The sequence below is a fragment of the Lissotriton vulgaris genome, chromosome 12, assembly GCF_964263255.1.
Source record: "Lissotriton vulgaris chromosome 12, aLisVul1.2, whole genome shotgun sequence".
NCBI classification, from domain to species: domain Eukaryota; kingdom Metazoa; phylum Chordata; class Amphibia; order Caudata; family Salamandridae; genus Lissotriton; species Lissotriton vulgaris.
Window position 1 is genome coordinate 756,406,544 of NC_141700.1, and position 20,477 is coordinate 756,427,020.

General features: G+C 46.5%; 1 protein-coding gene across 1 annotated transcript in view; it reads left to right on the top strand.

The window, feature by feature from the left end:
* The window catches only part of WRAP53 (WD repeat containing antisense to TP53), a 159,645-nt gene that overhangs the window by 30,294 nt on the left and 108,874 nt on the right, over positions 1-20,477 (top strand). Inside the window, exons 3-5 of the mRNA XM_086946059.1 lie at positions 136-234; positions 9,689-9,797; positions 10,857-10,945. Coding sequence (XP_086802185.1) covers positions 136-234; positions 9,689-9,797; positions 10,857-10,945 — 297 coding nt within the window. The remainder of the gene's footprint in view (positions 1-135; positions 235-9,688; positions 9,798-10,856; positions 10,946-20,477) is intronic.

The window sequence follows — 20,477 nt, forward strand, 5'->3', positions numbered from 1 at the left end:
TGCAGCAGCCTTTAAGAACAAGATATGGAGCAGTTGGTGATAAGATACCTTGCAATAAAGGTGTATGTTCTGGTGAAGGTGTAGGGAGGGAGGGGAACACTATTTCAACATTTGTCTTTTCCACCCCCTTTGCAGTGGAGCAGAGTATGATTTCACCCAGAACCCAACAATGCTGACTGGAGCATGGCACGATTATTGCAAGATGACAGAAAACTATCTACGCGGATGTAAATGGTAAGACCTGCTACAGAGCAGCAGTCCTACAGAGCAGCAGGACCATGTGTGCAGCTATCTATACAGATGTCTTTGTCATATGCCCCCTGTTTTTGCACATCGCTTGGCTCTGTTTAATCCTCTCTCCCTCACACACCAATCCAGTTTGCCAGCTGCATGTGATGTTCATCTCTTATTGCTGCTGAAGCTTCTTACCCTCACATGCATTGCTTGTTCCTCATGGTGAGAAGGCAATAGAGCTTCTTCAGCACATTTTCTGTGTTTTTTTATGTTATGTTATGTTACGTTATGTTAAAATTTCTTATAAAGCGCTCGTACACCAAGTGGTTTCTTGGCGCTGGACTTAAGAATTATTTTGCTGGGGCCTCATGTGTTACTTGTCAATAGAGTCTAATTATAAGCTTGGGTGAATAGCCAGGTCTTAAGAAGTCTGCAGAATCTAACAAATTCAGTGCAAGTTCTTACATCTAAAAGGAGAGTGTTCCAGAAACTGGGGGCCAGTACTGCAAACCTGCACCCACCTATTTGTTTCCGTTTGTAGCAAGGAATGATTAGAAGGTTCTTATGGGCAACGCGTAAGCTATGTGCAGGTTGGTATTTCTGGACAAGTCTGGATAAAAATGTTGGGCTAGCACCATGCAAGGTTTTAAAAATGAGGCCGCCAACTAAAACACACATCTTTGCGGGATGGGAAGCCAATGTAGCTCTTTCATAGTGGGGGATATATGTTCCCATCTGCGTTGTTGGGGTATCAACCTTGCTGCCTGGCTCTGAATCATCTTCAGTCTTTTGATGAGATAGAGCGGAATGCCAAAGTCTAGAAAGTTGGCATAGTCCAGGTGTGATATCACCATGGCTAGGACCACCTGGATTAGGGCATCTCGAGTGAGTAATCTCCTAATCTTCAATATCTTCCTCAGCTGGAAGAAACAAGTGGAGGTCACTGGTCCTATCTGAGATTTCATAGTGAGTTCACTGTTAATGATCACTCCCAGTCTTTTAGCTGAGGAGGAGGGGTTAGGTGGGGAGCCTAGTTCACTTGGCCGAAACTGTGTGTTCCAGGGGTTCAAGGGACCACCTACCAGAATCACTTCTGTTTTGTCTGGTTTTGATTTTAACAGGTTGTTATTCATACAGTCACAGATGTGTAACATCGTTGCCTGGAATTCAGATATTGAATCAGGGGAGTTGTTGGTTGAAAACGCCAATTGTAGATCATCTGCATAGTTATATGTGCATACCTTCCTAGTATTCAGGGAGTGAAGTAAAGGAGGAAGGTAGAGATGAAATAGATGAGGGGACAGTGAGGAACCCTGCGGTAATCCACATGTTGTTGCCATTTTAGGTGCCGAAAACTGAGAGAGGCGCACTGACTGAGTACGTTCCTCAAAAAATTACTTAACCCGACTTTACTGTAGTCAGAAGGTCCAAAAAAGTCTGGCAGTCAATTGCTGAGAACTCTTCAAGATGGCAGAGATTTACCAGCATTGAGGGTGAGCCCTCAGGAGCCGAGCAGCAGGGATACTGGCTTTTATTATTACAATTTTATCGATTAAGAATGAGTTGAGGGAGTTACAAAAGGCTTGGCTGGGAGTAGATTCTAATGTAACTCTATCAGGATTAGATAGTTCGTTCACAATGGCAAACATTTCTTTGGACCTATTAGTGGAGCTCATAATTTTGGAAGAGAAGTAAACTGCCTTAGCTGAGGAAATTGATTTTGTATACTCTTTCAATTGGATCAAATAGCTCTCTTTTTTATCTAAAGAGTAGTTGGTTCTCCATTTCCTTTTGGATTGACGAAGTGCTCGTTTTGAATTTGTAACTCAGAGGACACACATTTTTTTTGGTTTTGTTTTGTTTTTTAAAGCAAAATTACTAACACAACTGAACTTTTGTAACATTCAGTTCCTGAGCTGTACATATTCGGCCTACATAGGCAGATTGGTTTGTAGAGAATTTGGCACATTTCTTGACACTGCTGGTATGACTGGAAGCAGGGTTAGTTACTTGTTAGTTGCATCTTAATATTTTGATTTCGCTGTCAGCCTACCACCTGCTTCTCTAACAGATTGTCTGGATTTAGTATACAAAAGTCACAAACTCTTGCATTGTCAGATCTTCAAATCTGATTGTGAAAACTGCTTGGTCTGGCAGGCCTAGTCAGTTCAGTTTATAAACTTTATTCGACAGTTTAAGAAAACGTCATAAAAGTGCACAAATAAAATCAAACATGTAACATTACACAGGGAAAGTACAAATCATCATGGGTTGTTTTCACGGCACACAGAAGTCAACCAATAAAAAACGAAATAATAGCTAAAAAAACATACTTTTTCTTGCAGCAACAGATTTCAGAATAAAGGTTGCGATAAAAAAACACAGGTCCGGGCTAGCAAGCGAAAATAACAATTTCATGGCATTTGATGTAGAAGACACAGAATATTTTTTAAATAATGGTTTCAGATAAACAATACGTAGGGATTTATAAAGGGGGCAGATTAACATAAAATGCAGGGTACTTTGTTTGGTTAATCCATCACATGGACAAGCAGATGTTGGATAATTTTTCATCTTTGGAAAGGCCACAAGATTGTGGACAATACCTAGTCTAAATCTGGATAGAACAAATTGGTGAGATTGCCTGTAGATGATTTTAAGATAGGTAGGCAAACCAGGACCCTCGTTTGCATTGGAGGAATAGAAAGCATGGGTTGAGTAATTACTTGTATCTGCTTTCCGTTTATCGAATTTTACCCTCAAAAATTCTTCTTTCACCTCCTTTTTGGATAAAGTAGTTACAATATCGGGTTCATTACGTACATCCAAATCAAAAAGTTCTTTATAGGTAGTGGTCACATACTTTATCCATGGTATATTTTTGAAATTATCCAAAAGCAAACAATCTTTGATAATGCTCTTTGTGAAACTTGTTTCGTCCTTCAGCCAAATGGACCTCCATACCAGGAGAGGTCTCAATTCGATTAAATCGGCTATATGGTCCATCCTTAGTTCCTCGTGGACCAGGTAGTTAGATGCCGATGATGGTAAACAAAGTAACCGTTTCAGAAACAGATTTTCTAGAATTTGCAGGTCTCTGTTAGACCAATGCCCCCATACCCCTGAACCATAAAGCGCTATTGATGAACATCTGTGTCTGTAAATATTTAACATTGCTGGGATCCGTCGGCTGCCCAGTTTATTGGCAAAACGGAAGACACCTAGCGAAGCCTTCCCCATCCTGGCTTTTATGTTAGTTTGTTCTGGTGTCCATGAGCCCCGACTATTAAAAGTAATGCCCAGATAACAGAAGTTATCTACGACCTCAATTCTGTTATCTTTAAAATAGAAAGACTTAAGGTGCTTCACCGTTTTGCCACAAACCATTATGAATGTTTTAGAGTTGTTGATTTTGAGTTTCTTACCCTGAATAAAATCATAAAAACAGTTCATTAGCCGCTGGAGGCCGATTGGGGTTCTAGATAATAAAACAGTGTCGTCCGCGTATAACAACACTGGAATAGGTAGGCCTCCTGCTTGTGGTGCATATGCCTGGACCTGTTTTAATTCTTGTTCCATGGAATTAATAAAAAGGGAAAAAAGCAGGGGGGCCAATACGCACCCCTGCCTAATGCCTGATTTTACCATAATCTTTCTCGTACACTCTCCTGCTGGTCCATATCGAATCTGTGTGGAAAGATTGGAATATAACCTAGCTAAGAAATGGATAATAGCTGAGGGTGCTCCCATATCAAGAAGGGTTGTCCACAGCAGGGAATGATTCACCAGGTCGAAGGCACTGGAGAGGTCCGCAAAACAAAGGAATAAGGAGCCAGATTTAACCTTAGTATATTTACCTATTAAAAGGTTGAGGTTGATACACTGGTCAATGGTCCCCAAACCCTTTCTAAAGCCATATTGGGATTGTGCCAGGATATTATTATCGGTCGCCCACTCCTCCAGGCGTAGCAGTAGTACGCGGCTCATAATTTTAAGGGAGGAATCTAAAAGGGAGATGGGGCGGTAGTTTTTGGCCTCTCCTCTATCTCCCTTCTTATAAATCGGAATAATAACGGATTCACTCCAGGTTGCCGGGGTGGAATAATCAGTGGCAGCATTAAAGACCTGGGTCAATAAAGGACTCCAGAGGGCCAGATCATGTTTGTAGAGATCTATCGGGACCCCGTCGGGTCCTGGGGCTTTACCTCCTTTACTGGAATTAATTGCCGTGACTACTTCTCGGATGGTAATTCCCAAAGGCTGCAAAGTCAGCAAGGGATTCATACAGATTTTATCATAAGACTCCTCAGGGGGGTCAAAAATTCCTGAAAAATATCGGACCCAGCTATCTTCGCTTACTAATGCGGTAAGTACTGGGAAATCTTCTTTCTGGAGGAATGGGGCGTTAATAGTACTCCAAAACAATTTGCAGTCCCGGAGAGCTGCAGCACTATCCAAATTGTCCCAGGCTTGTTCCCGGAGTTCGTTTTTCCTGCGTTTTAGTTCTATATTATAATTGGACCTCAAGGTTTTGACCACTTCCCTGTCTCTTGGGAGATTGGACAGTGCTTTCTTAAGAGTTTTTAGTGCTGTTGTACAGGCTTGGTCAAACCAGCCAACCTTATCCCGTCTGGTATTGATTTTATTGTTAGTAAAAATTCTATTAATAATAGTGCCAAGTGCCTCAAAATCCGCTATAATACCCATAGGGGGGGCATTAATTTCCAGACAGCGAAATATCTGTCTGGAACCACCTACCACAGCTGTACTATGTAGTTTTTCTGATTTTTCCGTACACCACTTTATCCGGGTTCCATTAGGCCTACTTGGAACAATATTATCAACAACCCTGCCTGTAGGCGTATTTCTGGGACCCCAGATAAGAATAAACATGGTTAGGGCATTATGATCGCTCAGACAATAGTCCTTAATGATTGGTACTGTACAGGATGGCACAAAAGGGTTGAGATCAACAGATGGTCAATAACCGACTCAGTATCCCTCCCTTTGAAAGTTGGAACAATATTGCCCATTTTATCGAGAGCTGGTTGGTGGATAACTAAATCAAATTTTAACAAGAAACCGTTAAGGGAAGTCCCATATGGGGAGTGTTGGAAATGTGCTAGATTCTCCCCCGAATCCCCATCAAACCCATAAACTGGGGTGTGAGAATGCAGGCACGTTCTGATGTTAAAGTCCCCTCCCCATATGATGTCATAAGATGTGTGGGATTTATTACAAATTTTATTCAAAAAGGCTTCCAGTTCGTCCACGACTAGGGTGCTGGTAGGATCAAATATATTATTGTAATGATTGATCAGTAGGGTGTTCCTACCCTTTTTGGCTTGTAGTTCCAGAATTTGTGAATGTGTGCCAACAATAGAGTATGATCTTACAATTATCGGGAGATCTACTGATATTAGAACAAGCAGGCCCCCTTTTGCCCGCCCCATAACAGATTCCTGGGCAACACAATTATAAGAAACAAAACCATCAAAGTGAAAGTCTATAGTGGACCATGTTTCCTGTAAACATAAAATATCAAACCCACAAATAAGTTCCCTCCACCCAAGAGCCGAAGCTCTCTGACGCCACCCAGCTATATTCCAGCTCACCATGGAATACCCTTGATCACTTGAGGTAGATATCTCTTCTAAAGGAGTAATCATGGGTGAAAACAATGTACTTGTACATCCCCTATCAGCAATAGCCTCAGCTGGTGGTGAAAGATGGACTTCAGTTGGTTTATCAGGAGTTAAGGGGATCAGATCGGGTAAATCAGAAGTTATTTTGCCCCCCATTATTGGCATGGTGGAATATTCCACAGTAACCCCGCTATTGAAAAAATTAATCTCGTTGGGTAGAGGGGGAACAGTGGTATATACACTGGGTAGTCAGTCAACTCCTTCAAGCCCATCAAGACAGCTATAACGATTATAATTCCAAAAGGTGTTCTGCGGGGTCTGAAATGGGGGCAATCTGGGGTGTCTGGGGTGAAAAGGCCTTCCCCTACGTTCAATCCTAGTCCAGTCATTGCTTCCATCATAATACATAGGGTTAAAAGGTGGTGGGAAAAAAAAGGAGACAGGGAGAGTCTGGATAGTAGAATCTAATGACCTATTAACACCCGCACATATGTAAGACACTGTCCGTGGATCTCTAAAACTGACAGTGATACAATCTCCCTTGATGGATTTTGGGGTTTTACCAACCCATGGTACCCTCCTCACCATGATGACTTCATTGTGCAGGTGTGCCGGTAGGGGTCGGTTCCAATTAAGCCATTTTATAACTTGGTTTTTAAGGGAACTAAAGGTTTCGGTTTCACCCCTATCTAATGGAGGTGCTCCTGCCAGAATTACCATAAACCGGTTGGCCTCCGGTGGGAGATCAGGCCGTCTAGTTCTTGGTGTTTTGAGATCTTCAGGTGGGGGCCCTTGGGTATCGATAGACATAAGTGGAGGTGGGATATGCAGACCTGGGGGGGGGCCTGGAATATTCTGAGGGGCAACTAGGCTAACCGAGTTAGAGACTTGGGGAACAGGTTGGGTACTTACGGTCGTTGGGACAGGAATTTGGGACACAGTAGTTGGATGAATAATTTGGGGAGCAGGCATACTAGGAAGGAGACCAGAACTATTAGGTTTGGTGGAGTTAGCTAAAAGAATAGCAGTTGATTTCTCTATATTAGACATTCTAAAATCAAGCCTATCTAGTTTGGCCTCTAATGGAAAAATAATCGATTTTAGTAGGGTTGCAATTTTATCCATAGAGATATTGTTACAGGGTGGGCTCCCTTCACAGTTGGTATTCAACAATACAGAATCTCCATCTAATTTGGCTGTTTTAGATGCCCTCCCGATATTTTTACCCTTTCTGTTATACTGTCTCTTCCGTTTCTTAATAGCCCCTTCTTTCCCCCCCTGAGTGGTAAGGAGGGTAGTATTTCCAACATTTACAGAGGGAAAGGAAACATTTGCACAATCAGAGACAAGGCTAGAATCAGCTACGATAATGGAGGGATTAGATATAACAACAGAATCTACACTTAGTGGAGGGGCAGAATCGGGAAGTAAAAGTTGGGCATCCACCACAGGCAAGCAGTCAGTGGGTCTTTCAGGAGTTTTAGCATTGGCTAAAGGGCCCATACTAGAACGTTTAAGAGACATTAGTTCCTTGGACAGTCGTTTCTCCAGTGTGACGATTTCTTTGTCAATAATGTTATTAGCCCTAGTAAGAAACTTCTCCATACCTCCTGCGGCAGAATGAGAGCCTCCAGCCAGCAGGGATTTGCTCCTGGTTTCGCGACCGACCATGATCCACAGGAAATCATGCAGCAGGAAGATTTAAGGGAGTGGCCCAGTCCGGTCACTGTCGGTCACGAACGGGCACAAACGGGCCCGCTCTTGGCCCGGTCTTCGCCCGCTTCGTCGTCCGCGCGCGTCCCGCGTACGCATTCCAGGCGTGGTTAAAATAGAGGAGGAGAGAAGGGTGCGGAAAGAGGAACCAGGTGCGCGCGGTGGACGGCGCTAGCACTTCTGGACCTCGCAGTCCCGCTCCCAAAGCAAATGATGAATCAGGCTCTCCCCCTGCTGAGGTGACCGAGCCGATATGCTCCCAGGTCGCAGGATAGTAAAATGAAGGGGCTCCTCTGCAGTTCTTGCCCCCAGAGCGGCCACAAGCACAATATCGCAATCCACACGCTGCTCGAGCGGCTCCCGCGCCAGCGGGGGCCGCAAGGAGTTTAAAGAGTTTCCAGGCGGGTCAGAGGGAGAAGGGGGCGGGACGAGGAACCAGGTGCGCGCGGTGGACGGCGCTAGCACTTCTGGACCTCGCAGTCCCGCTCCCAAAGCAAATGATGAATCAGGCTCTCCCCCTGCCGAGGTGACCGAGCCGATATGCTCCCAGGTCGCAGGATAGTAAAATGAAGGGGCTCCGCTGCAGTTCTTGCCCCCAGAGCGGCCACAAGCACAATATCGCAATCCACACGCTGCTCGAGCGGCACCCGCGCCAGCGGGGGCCGCGAGGAGTTTAAAGAGTTTCCAGGCGGGTCGGAGGGAGAAGGGGGCGGGAAGAGGAACCAGGTGCGCGCGGTGGACGGCGCTAGCACTTCTGGACCTCGCAGTCCCGCTCCCAAAGCAAATGATGAATCAGGCTCTCCCCCTGCAGAGGTGACCGAGCCGATATGCTCCCAGGTCGCAGGATAGTAAAATGAAGGGGCTCCGCTGCAGTTCTTGCCCCCAGAGCGGCCACAAGCACAATATCGCAATCCACACGCTGCTCGAGAATTTGGCACATTTCTTGACACTGCTGGTATGACTGGAAGCAGGGTTAGTTACTTGTTAGTTGCATCTTAATATTTTGATTTCCCTGTCAGCCTACCACCTGCTTCTCTAACAGATTGTCTGGATTTAGTATACAAAAGTCACAAACTCTTGCATTGTCAGATCTTCAAATCTGATTGTGAAAACTGCTTGGTCTGGCAGGCCTAGTCTCCATGTTTACATTTTTTGTGCATGTACAGTGCTCGAAGGTGAGCCCCTGTCTTAATCCCTGCTTGAATCTAGAATTCTGTGATGCTTTTTAGCCGTTAGTCATGCATTATATCAGGCATTTTGACGAAAGGCTACGAATCAAAGCCGTTTGTAAGCGAGTTTGAGCCAGTACTATGATGGACCTGCTACATTTACACAACTTGTAGGAAATGGAAAAGAAAATCAAATTGTATGTACCAGGCGTAACTCGTACCCGGTCATCTGAAGTCTGCAGTTCATATTTTGGGTGCTAATGGCGTTGGCTTGAGTGTGGCTTGACAGTTATGTATGCAGTGAAGGCCATGCCATGGAAGGAATTTGTGGTTGGTTTCTAGAAGGGAATAACAGTAGCCTTTGAATTGATAACTTGACTGTGAGAGGTACTGTTAAGTGGTACCGTTGTCTATAGGCGAGGGGCTGGTCAGAGGCATGAATGCGAAGATAAGAGGAATGTGCTGATGGAAGCAGAGAGTGGATCACATTATCGGGCTGTACAGGATCTTGATGAATGAGATGACCTCTGCTGATGTGAAGAATAAGTTGTGCTGGTGTTCTGTTACCTGTTCACTGTCGCCCATTGTACCACAGTCCCTGTGGCTTCTTTTGCATGGCTAAATATAGGGTCTGTTTGCATGTCAGCAGCCATGTGGTCTTCCTGTGCGTGCTAGGCATGCATTTATTTCCTAAGTGCCAATTGAGTGACTGCATTAAATTACGAAGATGGTGACCAGCCATGGCCTGCAAAACAGACTTCCTGCCACTGTTGTCAGGTCTGTTTGTTGAGCGTCTTTAATAAAGTAGATTTTTGCAAAGGTTGCCAAGTCTGTTTGTTAAACATCTTTAACTAAATATAATGTTGCAGTCGAGTTTATATTATCCACTTGGTTTATATAACCACCCTGGTTTTGTGCTTCTCCCAGGGCCCCAGATGGATCCTGTCTGCTCACAAACAGCGCAGACAACATCCTACGAATATATAACCTTCCTCCGGAGCTGTACAGTGATGATTGGGATATTCTTGCAGAAATGGTATGTAAGCACAGTGGATGCTGAAGCTAAAATGTGTCTCATACCAGTTTGGCCCTCTATCATCTTTCTAACCCCTAATCTTCTCTCATTTATCTCATGCATGTCTTTATTATTCGTCTTATTGTATGTTTTCAATGCACCCCTTCATAGAGTGTTCCCTTTTATTATAGTGGGAGAATTCCTTACTCTTCAATTTTTCTCCCTTCATGATATTACGCCTTACAAGCTAGTATGAGTACCATATTTCAGTCAATCCGGCAGGCTGACGAATACTTTTTCTTCTGCTATGCTATGCCTGACCTAGGAAAGCATGGATCGACCCAATCTGCAAACAACTTGGAAGCAGACCGCTGCAGGTAGCCTAGAGGCTCTTGCACACGGAGTCCTTGCAGACGGTTGTCTGTGCTGTGTCCAAATATCTCCAGTGGAGCAGGCGCATCAGAGGTAACACGCTGGTCTGAGCCTTCTTGTCATCTGATATGTTCCAAGCACTGGGTTAATCCTTCTAGTCTTTAGATTTACTTCTTCTGTTTCCATTATGTGAATGTGCAGGGATTCCCTCTTTTATGAATGTATTTTAATTACATTGATAAGCCTTTTTAAACTACCTGTATTTTAATTAGTGCTTGTATATGGTTTTGGCTTGTAACTACTCTTGGATCTTATTAGCCAGGTTTTAGCGAATGCAGATCCACGTCTTCAATCTTAGTATATTCATGATTACTTTTTGTGGGCTCACTACGGTATGTGGATGAGTCTAGCCTTGTTTGTTTCACCTGATTCTAAAATGTTTTATATGGGATTGACCATTGACGCGAGTTGAGTTGGCTCCACCATGATTTTATGTGTTTTTGCATACTGTATTTGCTCATGTACTTTTTTTGGTTGCAAACACCGAATAAAGTATTGATGATCATGATATTGAGTCTTACATAAAAATCATGGTTTTAATGTGTGGGAGGGAATCTCTCTTGTACGTTCAAATCACAGCTAAGCCTCATAAATGTTTGAATACAGAAGAGTGCAAGAACTCTGAAACATTTGCTTCCTTCTCTACAGAGTCGTGTGCTGCAGATGGCTGAAGGAGACACCATATATGACTACTGCTGGTACCCTCGCATGACCTCCCTGAACCCAAGCACTTGTTTGTGAGTTCTCATCCTTCCAACTTCTTCTAAGGTAGCATCTGGATCTTGGGCTAAGGAGCCTATTGTTGAGGAAAACCCGGGTCCAAGAGGTGAAGTTTATGGAATAGCACCAGGATCATTCTGTGGGAATGAGATGGCGATAACAGCTGCTTCCATTTTAGGGCTGGTGTATCAAGTATTGCAGGAAGTTCTGGGATGCCTTAAAGGTCTATGACCCCTTAATGTAAACATTGTTCTATCTCTAGGGTGTCTTCTGACTCAACCCCCGTCTTTGGCGGCACTTGCTTGCTTTCAAGTTCACTGTAGTGGCAAGGGACAGCTTTTCACTTTCAATGCTTGGAAGTTAAGAATCTATGCAGTCTATCCATCCATAAGTCTTTGCCCACTGCAATCCAAGACTCCACACAACTACTACAGCAGGCAACACCTCAACAGCAGGTACACTATCCATATAGTAGCAATGTTATCGTGCAGAGGAAAAAACCTCTGCATCTGTATCGATCAGGCCCATAGCTCCATGTTAATGCCAACATAAGATGTCTTTTGATTTCTGGTGTTCTTTTCATCCAAATAACTGAGGTCCTGGCAGACCGGCCTTATTATCTATTTCGTAACATGTGTGACAGCAAAGTTCCCACCCGGCTACACATAGGATAGAGCATTGAGGAGACCAATATCACCATTCTCATAAGTCATGTACTATGCATACTTCTCTCCCTCTCTTTCCTCTTGATCACTTGGCAAATCAAGCAAAGTATTTGGGTGCATTCCTTTGTGTTAGTTCCTTGCCTAATAATAAATAATGTGTCATTTTCACATATCTAGTGCACGCTATCTTACAATGACAGAAGAGACACAAAAATGAGACCGCACTCCAGGGTCTGCAGTAAAGTGCTTTATTTTTGGCAACGTGTTTCAACCAAAACGGTCTTCGTCATAGCCTAACAATGCAAGTTCCCCATTTCCAATATAAACAAACTGCAACCATGGACATAGAGACAATACTGAGTCTGTTTTCACTGCCATAACTTCTGACAGCCAAACACTTTTTACAGTCCGTATTTCCAAACAAGCATTTGCAATGCAATAGGTCTCGCTTTTACACAAGTTTGAGCTATTGGCATTGTGAATGAAAATGCTTTTTATTTATGTTTTGGTTTTTGAAACCTAAATAAAACACATTCAGCCAGATTCATGAACGAAAAATCGGCTCGCAAAGGGCCAGATTCTGAGAATCTGGCCCTTTGCGAGCGCAATTTTTGCATTTGGGATTCATCATCCCAAATGCAAAAATCGCTATTTGCGAAATCGCATATTTGCGAAGAATTGCATTTAAGGAATCTCTATTAGAGATTCCTTAAATGCAATTCATTAACCAATTTTAAATTGCGAATTCGCAATATTTGGCCGCTATTTACCACGAAGTTTGACTTCGTGGTAAATAACTAAAAAATAGAAAAAAGCACTTTAGTGCATTTTTCTCAGTTGCATGTTACACACACACATGTCCTTTGGACATGTGTGTGCGCACCACCTGTGTAAATTTGCATTTCAGGGGTGCTACAGGGTGTCCTTTGGACACCCCCGGCACCCTTGAAATCACTATCTTATTTGCGTTTAGCTAATTGCTAATCGCAAATAAGGAATACTCCCCATTCATTCCTATGGGCCTTTAGGCCCATAGGAATGAATAGGGAGTTATTCCTTATTAAAGGCCCATAGGAATGAATGGGGAGTATTCCTTATTTGCGATTAGCAATTTGCTAATCGCAAATAAGAAATGTGTAGGAATCGCAATTTATTTAGCGATTCCTACATGAATCCCGTTTTGCAAGTCCTTAATAGCGGTTCCTTAATAATCGCTATTAAGGACTCGCAAAACGGCTCTTTCATGAATCTAGCTGTTAGTCATTTACAATGCCAATAGCTTAAACTTGCGTAAATGCGAGACCTATTGCATTGCAAATGCTTGTTTAAAATGGTTCTGAATTACAAATGGCTAAAACTGCATAAAATAAGTAACTGCAGCTTTGAAGGTAACCAATTGGTAAACGACTTAACTGAGCAAAGGGTGTAGGCATTCTAAAAAGCTTACTGTTAGACCTGTCTGCCTTTGGGAAGTCCCTCCTAATTATTTATTTATTTTTGTCCCCTTTTTGCCCCTCAAGACCTTTAATTTTTATGTCCACTGGGTTTTTAGGTGTTGATCTAGGGGTTAGGTGCTCTTCGCCCTCATAGTTGTTTTTTTTTTAGGCCTAGGTGCCTTCCTGATTAGATTTACAAGACCCACAAAATGGTCGCCATTAACTGCCATAACTGTAATTCCAGGCAAAAGGCCCATAGGATAGTATAGGAATGATCTAAAACCTTCTGGCCAGTTCTGGTAGCCTGTGACCTGCCTATATAAGGGCCAGTGGCTGAGCGGCCATTTTAGAGTGACCGGAGGAGCTTGGGTTGAACCTGGTGAGGAGTAAAGCAGTAGTGTAGGGAGGAAGGCGGACTGTAAAGGGTTAGATCGTCCCAAGGGCCGGCTGCCCTACCGTATTAGTGGGTCCCCCTACCGATTGACCAAGCCCTATCAACACTGGGTCATACCTAGCTATAGACATCGAACTGTGCTCCAGAGAGAAACCCAGGCTGGGCTGTTTAGGGAGAGCTGCGGACGATCAGCCTGAGAATCCGACCAGGAGTACCCGCATTTATTAAACAAGACTGGTACTGTTTTCCTACCCCTTTCGGGACCCCGCTTGAACTGTCTCCTCAAAGTGTGTGGGGTCGAGTAAAGCCCTAAGCGCCCCTCAGTCTGAGAAAATTATCTTACCTCACTGAGGTTAGCGTGGCCGATTTCCCTGTCACGGGGCTACTGTCCCTCCTACCTCAATCCCGTTAGGGAGATTCCACGGGAAGGACCGCTTGGGGTCAGCTGGGCGATCGTGCCTTTGTGGAGACAACGCGAAGGCCAGTGAGGCAGGCTAGAGTTAACCCGGAAGAAGGGGCGGGGAGCAAAGAAGGCCGGACTGCGTTCGCTCCCTCCCTCTCTGACGCCTGAGGTGTGGGCGGGACGCAGTGCCGACAGCACGCGGTAAGAGTCGCGATGTGGCTCCGGTCCTTTCAGCTGCCGGAGCCAACAGCGCCTCGACTGAAGACACCACCGAGCCTCAGAAGCGTGGTGAGAGGAGAGAGAGAGGCTGTGTATCCTGACCGGGGCGAGACTGCCAAACACCCGGTAAGACTGTTCAGTGAAGCGCACGGCTGCAGCGCCTGAGGGGGGAAGGCCTCGCTGTTGACACGCAGTGTGAGGTGAGGGAAAACTGTTTCCATTCAGGATTTCAGCGTAAGGTGAAACAAAGAACCATCAGAGGCTAGCAGATATCGGAACTGGGGAAATCCATTAGACTGTCTCCGTGTGAGTGAGCGGAAAAGGAATAGGAGACAAGGTGGAGGAAGTACCCAGCTAATTTCCCATAAACCCCCCTTTTTTTTGACATTCTGAACCTGTCACATTCAAATAGCGTGGTACAGAGATGTCATGTAAGTTGACCTGAGCCTGGTGGTCCTATTAAGTATCTGGTAAAAACAAATGGGGTTGTCAAGGAAATTAGAACAGTTCTCACAGTAGACAAATAACCTGTTTGTTTCTAATTCAAACTCTAGAACTGCCCAAATCCTTACATCCAAGAGTAAACACTGTGTAACTGATGGTTGAATACTTAAGATTCTCTAGTTAAAGAGACAAGGAGATTTTAAAGTGTAAAGTGCCTTTGGTTTACTCCTTAAGGAAGTGATATTGATGCTGCTTATGTAAAAATTACACAGTGCAGTTGTTGCTGAGTTTTCTTTTTATCTTCTGGGGAATTATTGAATTGCTGCATGCAGGGTACTGTTGGGAACTTAATTAATGTAAAGAACCAAATGGGGAGTACTTGATGTGAATAGTGACAAAGCAGACTGATGGAGTAAAAGAACAAAGAAGTATTGTTCTATAAAACAACCCGTATTTTTATAAATTGGTGTAGTGTCCTTATTTTGGAGTGGATGGACGTTATGTTACTGAGGGGTGTGGCGCAAACTTAACACATGTACCTTTGAGTTAGGCCTTGTTACCTAGTGCCAAGCTACCCTATGTGACTTGGAAACCCCAGGTCCAACATAATTGGTGTCTAGCGGTGGGATCTGAACTGTGTTTGCGTCTACTCTGCAGTAACAAAGTGTACTCCACAGGCCTACACCTGGAGTTTTCTCCTTGCGGACTTCCCAATTACTTCTTTTGCTTTTTCCAAATTTACTCCTGGTGGTGGGTGGAGGTAGCTTCGAATTGCCCTTTGAACCAATTCTTCCCGAGTGACTGTCCCGATATCTCTCAACAGCAAAATGGAATTTGCTCTGGAGGAACTGGAAACCTATTCTGCAGCCCAGCTTAGAGACTTTTGCCAGAAGATGGGAGTGTTTTTTAAGCGTGGGGCCAAGAAGGGGGAACTCCAGACCAGTTTGAGGGCTTGGGTGGCAGCACATGGAGAGGGAAAGGAGGAGGAAGAGGGGACGGACCGGGACACAGTTATAGGGGTAAAAGGATTTTTCCATCCTGAGATGGAAAACTTACTCCCAGGACCTAGGACCTTCTCAAGGGAGGGCAGCAGTGTCTCCGGAAGAAGCTTAACCGAAGCTGAACTAGTGGACAGGAGGGAAAAAAGACAGCTAAAGTGGGAGTTAGCCAGGTTGGAAAAGGAGAGGGAGGAACAGAGGATGGCTCACGAGTTGAAACTTAGGGAGCTAGAACTCAAGGCCCTCAAGATAGGACCCTCCAATTCTCCAAATGGTGGCAGCGAAACAAAAGAACTGACCAGGGAATCCAGACCCTACCTACCTAAAGACATAGTTGCCAGCTACAGCCCAGGGGATGACATCGCTAAGTGGCTGGCTGCCTATGAGGTCTCCTTAAGAGCCCATGGGATCCAAGAAAAACACTGGGGGGGTGGTTTATACAAATATATGCCTCCTACTGGACGGGACACATTATTAGCCCTGGAACAGGAAGAGCAGACCCACTACCCCACCATGAAAGTGGCGCTAATTAAGAAGTTTGGGCTGACCCCAGAGAAGTATCGGCAAAAGTTATGGGGAAGTCACAAATTAGGCACACAAAATTGGGTAGATTTCCTGGACTATGCAAGGAAGGCACTAGAGGGTTGGATACAAGGCAGCGAGGTGAGGGACTATGAGGGGTTGTACGACCTTATTCTTAAAGAGCACCTACTCGAGAAATGTTTTCCCGAGCTGCGTCAACACCTGGTGGACAGCAAGCTGACCAACCCCAGGAAGCTTGCAGAGGAGGCGGACATCTGGGCAAGTACCCGGGTGTCCTCAAAGGGGACTGGAGGGGATTCCCAAAGGGCCGGACAGGGCGCCCCCCAGAAGAAGGAGGGGGGAGATAAAAAGCGGGAGTTCTCAAAAGGTCCCCAAAACAGTTTCCAGGGAAAGGGAACAGGATTCACCCCTAAGGCTAACCCGCCCAGAAACCCTCATCCTGGCCAAAGCCAGCAGCCAAGGGTTGTCCACTGCTTCGAGTGTGGTGGTGTTGGACATTATAAGGGAGATGTCAAGTGCCCAAAGAGACCACCCCCTCCCACAGGAGGGAAAGCCCCAGGAGTAGCTAGTGTAGTGCTCGGGGAGGAGTTGCCCTTAGATAAGGGGGGTGAGTGGGCGGATGTCACCTTAGTGTCCCTGGGAGATCAGGAGATGGTTCCAAAGATCCAGGTGCCCTCAAATACTACCAAGTATGGGCAATGGGTCACCATCAATGGCCAAAGAGGGGGGCTCTGAGAGACACAGGAGCCAGTATGACTATGGTAAGGAGTCAACTGGTGTCTCCAGAGCAGGTGATTCCACATGTACTCCACCCTGCCACGATGGCTGACGGCAGATTGGGCCACTACCCTGTGGCCGAGGTTCCCTTTGAGTGGGAAGGGGTTGCAGGTTCACTTCGAGTTGCCGTAAGCCCTGCCGTGCCAGTCGATTGTCTGTTGGGGAATGACATGGAGCACAATGCTTGAAAGGAGGTGGAATACCGGACTCATTCGGAGATGCTGGGTACACCTGACTGGGCCTGTGCAAGCACAAGGTCTGCGACTGCCCAGAGAGGGAGTTCGCCTGGGCTGGAGCCTGGAATAATGGCCCAGCCCGCTGCCAAAGAGGGAAAGACCCGAAGACAGGAGAAGCCTGCTTCGGCTTCTACACCCCATGAGACAGATCGGCCACCTGCGGTGGTGGGCCAGGAGTCCGTGGAGGGGGAAGTAGTCTCCCTGGAGGACTTACCTATCCCTGCTGAGTGGCATATGGAGGGAGGGCCTACCAGGGAGGAGTTCTGTAAGGGCCAAAAGGAGTGCCCTACCCTTGAGGGACTGAGGCGACAGGCCGAAGCCCAGGCAGCAGGGAACGTTGCAGGGCACTACCACATTTACTGGGAGGACGAACTCCTCTACAGTGAACCCAAGGTACCTTTGCCCGGTTCATCACGGGCCTTGGTAGTCCCTCAACGATACCGAGCCTTTCTTCTAGAATTGGCTCATGAGATTCCCTTGGCAGGACACTTAGGTCAGGACAAGACCTTTGCCCGGCTTGTCCCCCACTTTTACTGGCCTCAGATGAAAGTGGCATCTGACACCTACTGTCGGACGTGTGTATCCTGTCAAGCCAGTGGGAAGACAGGGGTGAAGCTGAAAGCTCCCCTGGAACCACTCCCTGTCGTTAGCACCCCCTTTGAAAGGGTGGGCATCGACATTGTGGGGCCATTGGATCCACCAACTACAGCTGGTCACAGGTTTATCCTGGTTCTGGTGGATCACGCCACGCGGTACCCAGAGGCAATTCCTCTGAGGACTGTCACTGCACCTGTTGTGGATAGGGCCCTTATGGGGATCTTTACCCGAGTGGGTTTCCCCAAGGAAGTTGTGTCCGACAGGGGGACCAACTTTATGTCAGCATATATGCGGGCAATGTGGAAGGAATGTGGAGTGACCTACCGGTTCACCACTCCATACCACCCCCAGTCCAATGGACTGGTAGAAAGGTTCAACAAGACCTTGAAAGGCATGATAAGAAGTCTGCCTGAGAGCCTGCGGAGGAAATGGGACGTCCTCCTTCCCTGTTTGCTATTCTCCTACAGGGAAGTGCCGCAGAAGGGAGTGGGCTTCAGCCCCTTTGAGCTACTGTACGGGCACCCTGTGCGTGGACCTCTCAGCCTGGTGAAGGATGGATGAGAAAAGTCTCCCAGGAAGCCTCCCCAGGATATGGTGAGCTACATGCTGGCCTTCCGGAGCCAAATGGCAAAGTTGTGGAAGCAAGCTTCTGACAACTTGGAGGCCAGCCAAGCAGTAATGAAAGAGTGGTATGACCACAACGCTCACCCGGTGGAGTTGGAGCCTGGCCAGAAAGTGTGGGTGATGGAGCCTGGAGAGCTAAGTGCACTCCAGGATCGCTGGACAGGCCCCTTTGAGGTGTTAGAGAAGAAGGGTAAGGCCACCTACCTGGTGGATCTTACGACCCCTCGACAGCCCCTGCGGGTGCTGCATGCTAATCGCCTCAAACCCCACCATGAGAGGCCCGAGGTCATCTTGATGATGGTGACTGATGGAGGAGAGGAAGCGGAAAGCGAACCTCTCCCGGACCTTTTTTCGTCTCAGGAAAAGGATGGGTCGGTGGAGGGAGTGAATCTCTCCCCATCCCTAACTCCTGAGCAGCGGGAGGACTGCCGCCAGATATTGGAGCAGTACTCTTCGTTGTTCTCCCTTGTCCCGGGAAGGACCCACCTGTGTACCCATGATGTGGGCACAGGAGACAGCCCACCAGTGAAGTCAAAGACCTACCGGCTGTCAGACAAGGTGAAGGCCAGCATCCATGGCGAGGTTACCAAGATGCTGGAGCTAGGAGTCATTGAACCTTCCAGTAGCCCCTAGTCCAGTCTGGTGGTTTTAGTACCAAAAGCTGCCCCACCAGGCACCACTCCAGAACTGAGGTTCTGTGTGGATTACCGGGGACTGAACTCAGTGACCAAGACTGATGCTCATCCGATCCCTAGGGTGGATGAATTGATTGACCGGCTGGGAGCTGCCCAATATCTGAGTACCTTTGACCTTACTTCAGAGTACTGGCAGATCTCCCTTACAGATGGAGCAAAAGAAAGGTCAGCTTTCTCCACGCCTGAGGGACACTTCCAGTTTTGTGTGATGCCCTTTGGGCTCAAGAACGCCCCCGTCACTTTTCAGTGGCTGGTGAACCAGTTCCTCTCTGGAATGGAGGCTTTCTCCGCTGCTTACATGGATGACATTGCCGTCTTCTGCAGCAGTTGGGAAGATTATTTGCGTCACTTGCAAGCTGTTCTCCAAGCCCTGAAACAGGCTGGCTTGACAATCAAGGCCAGCAAATGTCAGATTGGGCAGGGGTCGGTTATGTACCTAGGCCACTTGGTGGGTAGGGGAACAGTGCAGCCCCTCCAGGCAAAGATTGAGGCAATCATGGCCTGGGAACCCCCCAAGACCCAGACTGAGGTCCGAGCTTTCCTGGGCCTCACAGGTTACTACCGTCGCTTTGTGAAGGGGTATGGCACTATTGTAGCGCCCCTCACAGAGCTCACATCCAAGAAACAACCTCGACGGGTAGTCTGGACAGAGGCTTGTCAGCAAGCCTTTGTGAAATTGAAGCAGGCAATGTGTGCAGCACCGGTCCTGAGGGCCCCAGACTTCTCCAAGGAGTTCATTGTCCAGACAGACGCATCAGAACATGGCATTGGGGCAGTGTTATCGCAACTCAATGAAGAGGGTCTGGATCAGCCTGTAGTCTTCCTGTCCAGGAGACTGCTTCCCCGGGAACAGAAGTGGAGTGCAATTGAGCGGGAAGCTTTTGCGGTGGTATGGGCTCTGAAGAAGTTGCGGCTATACCTGTTTGGCTCGCACTTCCTGGTTCAGACTGACCATCGACCTCTTCGTTGGCTGATGCAAATGAAGGGGGAAAATCCCAAGTTGTTGAGATGGTCCATCTCCCTACAGGGAATGAACTTCCAGGTGGAACATCGGCCTGGAGTGGACCACGCCAATGCAGACGGCCTCTCTAGGTATTTCCGCCTTAGTGATGAGGACTCCCAAGGGGTTGGGTAGCTCTCCCCACTTTCAGCTGGGGGGGACGCGTGTTAGACCTGTCTGCCTTTGGGAAGTCCCTCCTAATTATTTATTTATTTTTGTCCCCTTTTTGCCCCTCAAGACCTTTAATTTTTATGTCCACTGGGTTTTTAGGTGTTGATCTAGGGGTTAGGTGCTCTTCGCCCTCATAGTTTTTTTTTTTAAGGCCTAAGTGCCTTCCTGATTAGATTTACAAGACCCACAAAATGGTCGCCATTAACTGCCATAACTGTAATTCCAGGCAAAAGGCCCATAGGATAGTATAGGAATGATCTAGAACCTTCTGGCCAGTTCTAGTAGCCTGTGACCTGCCTATATAAGGGCCAGTGGGTGAGCGGCCATTTTAGAGTGACCGGAGGAGC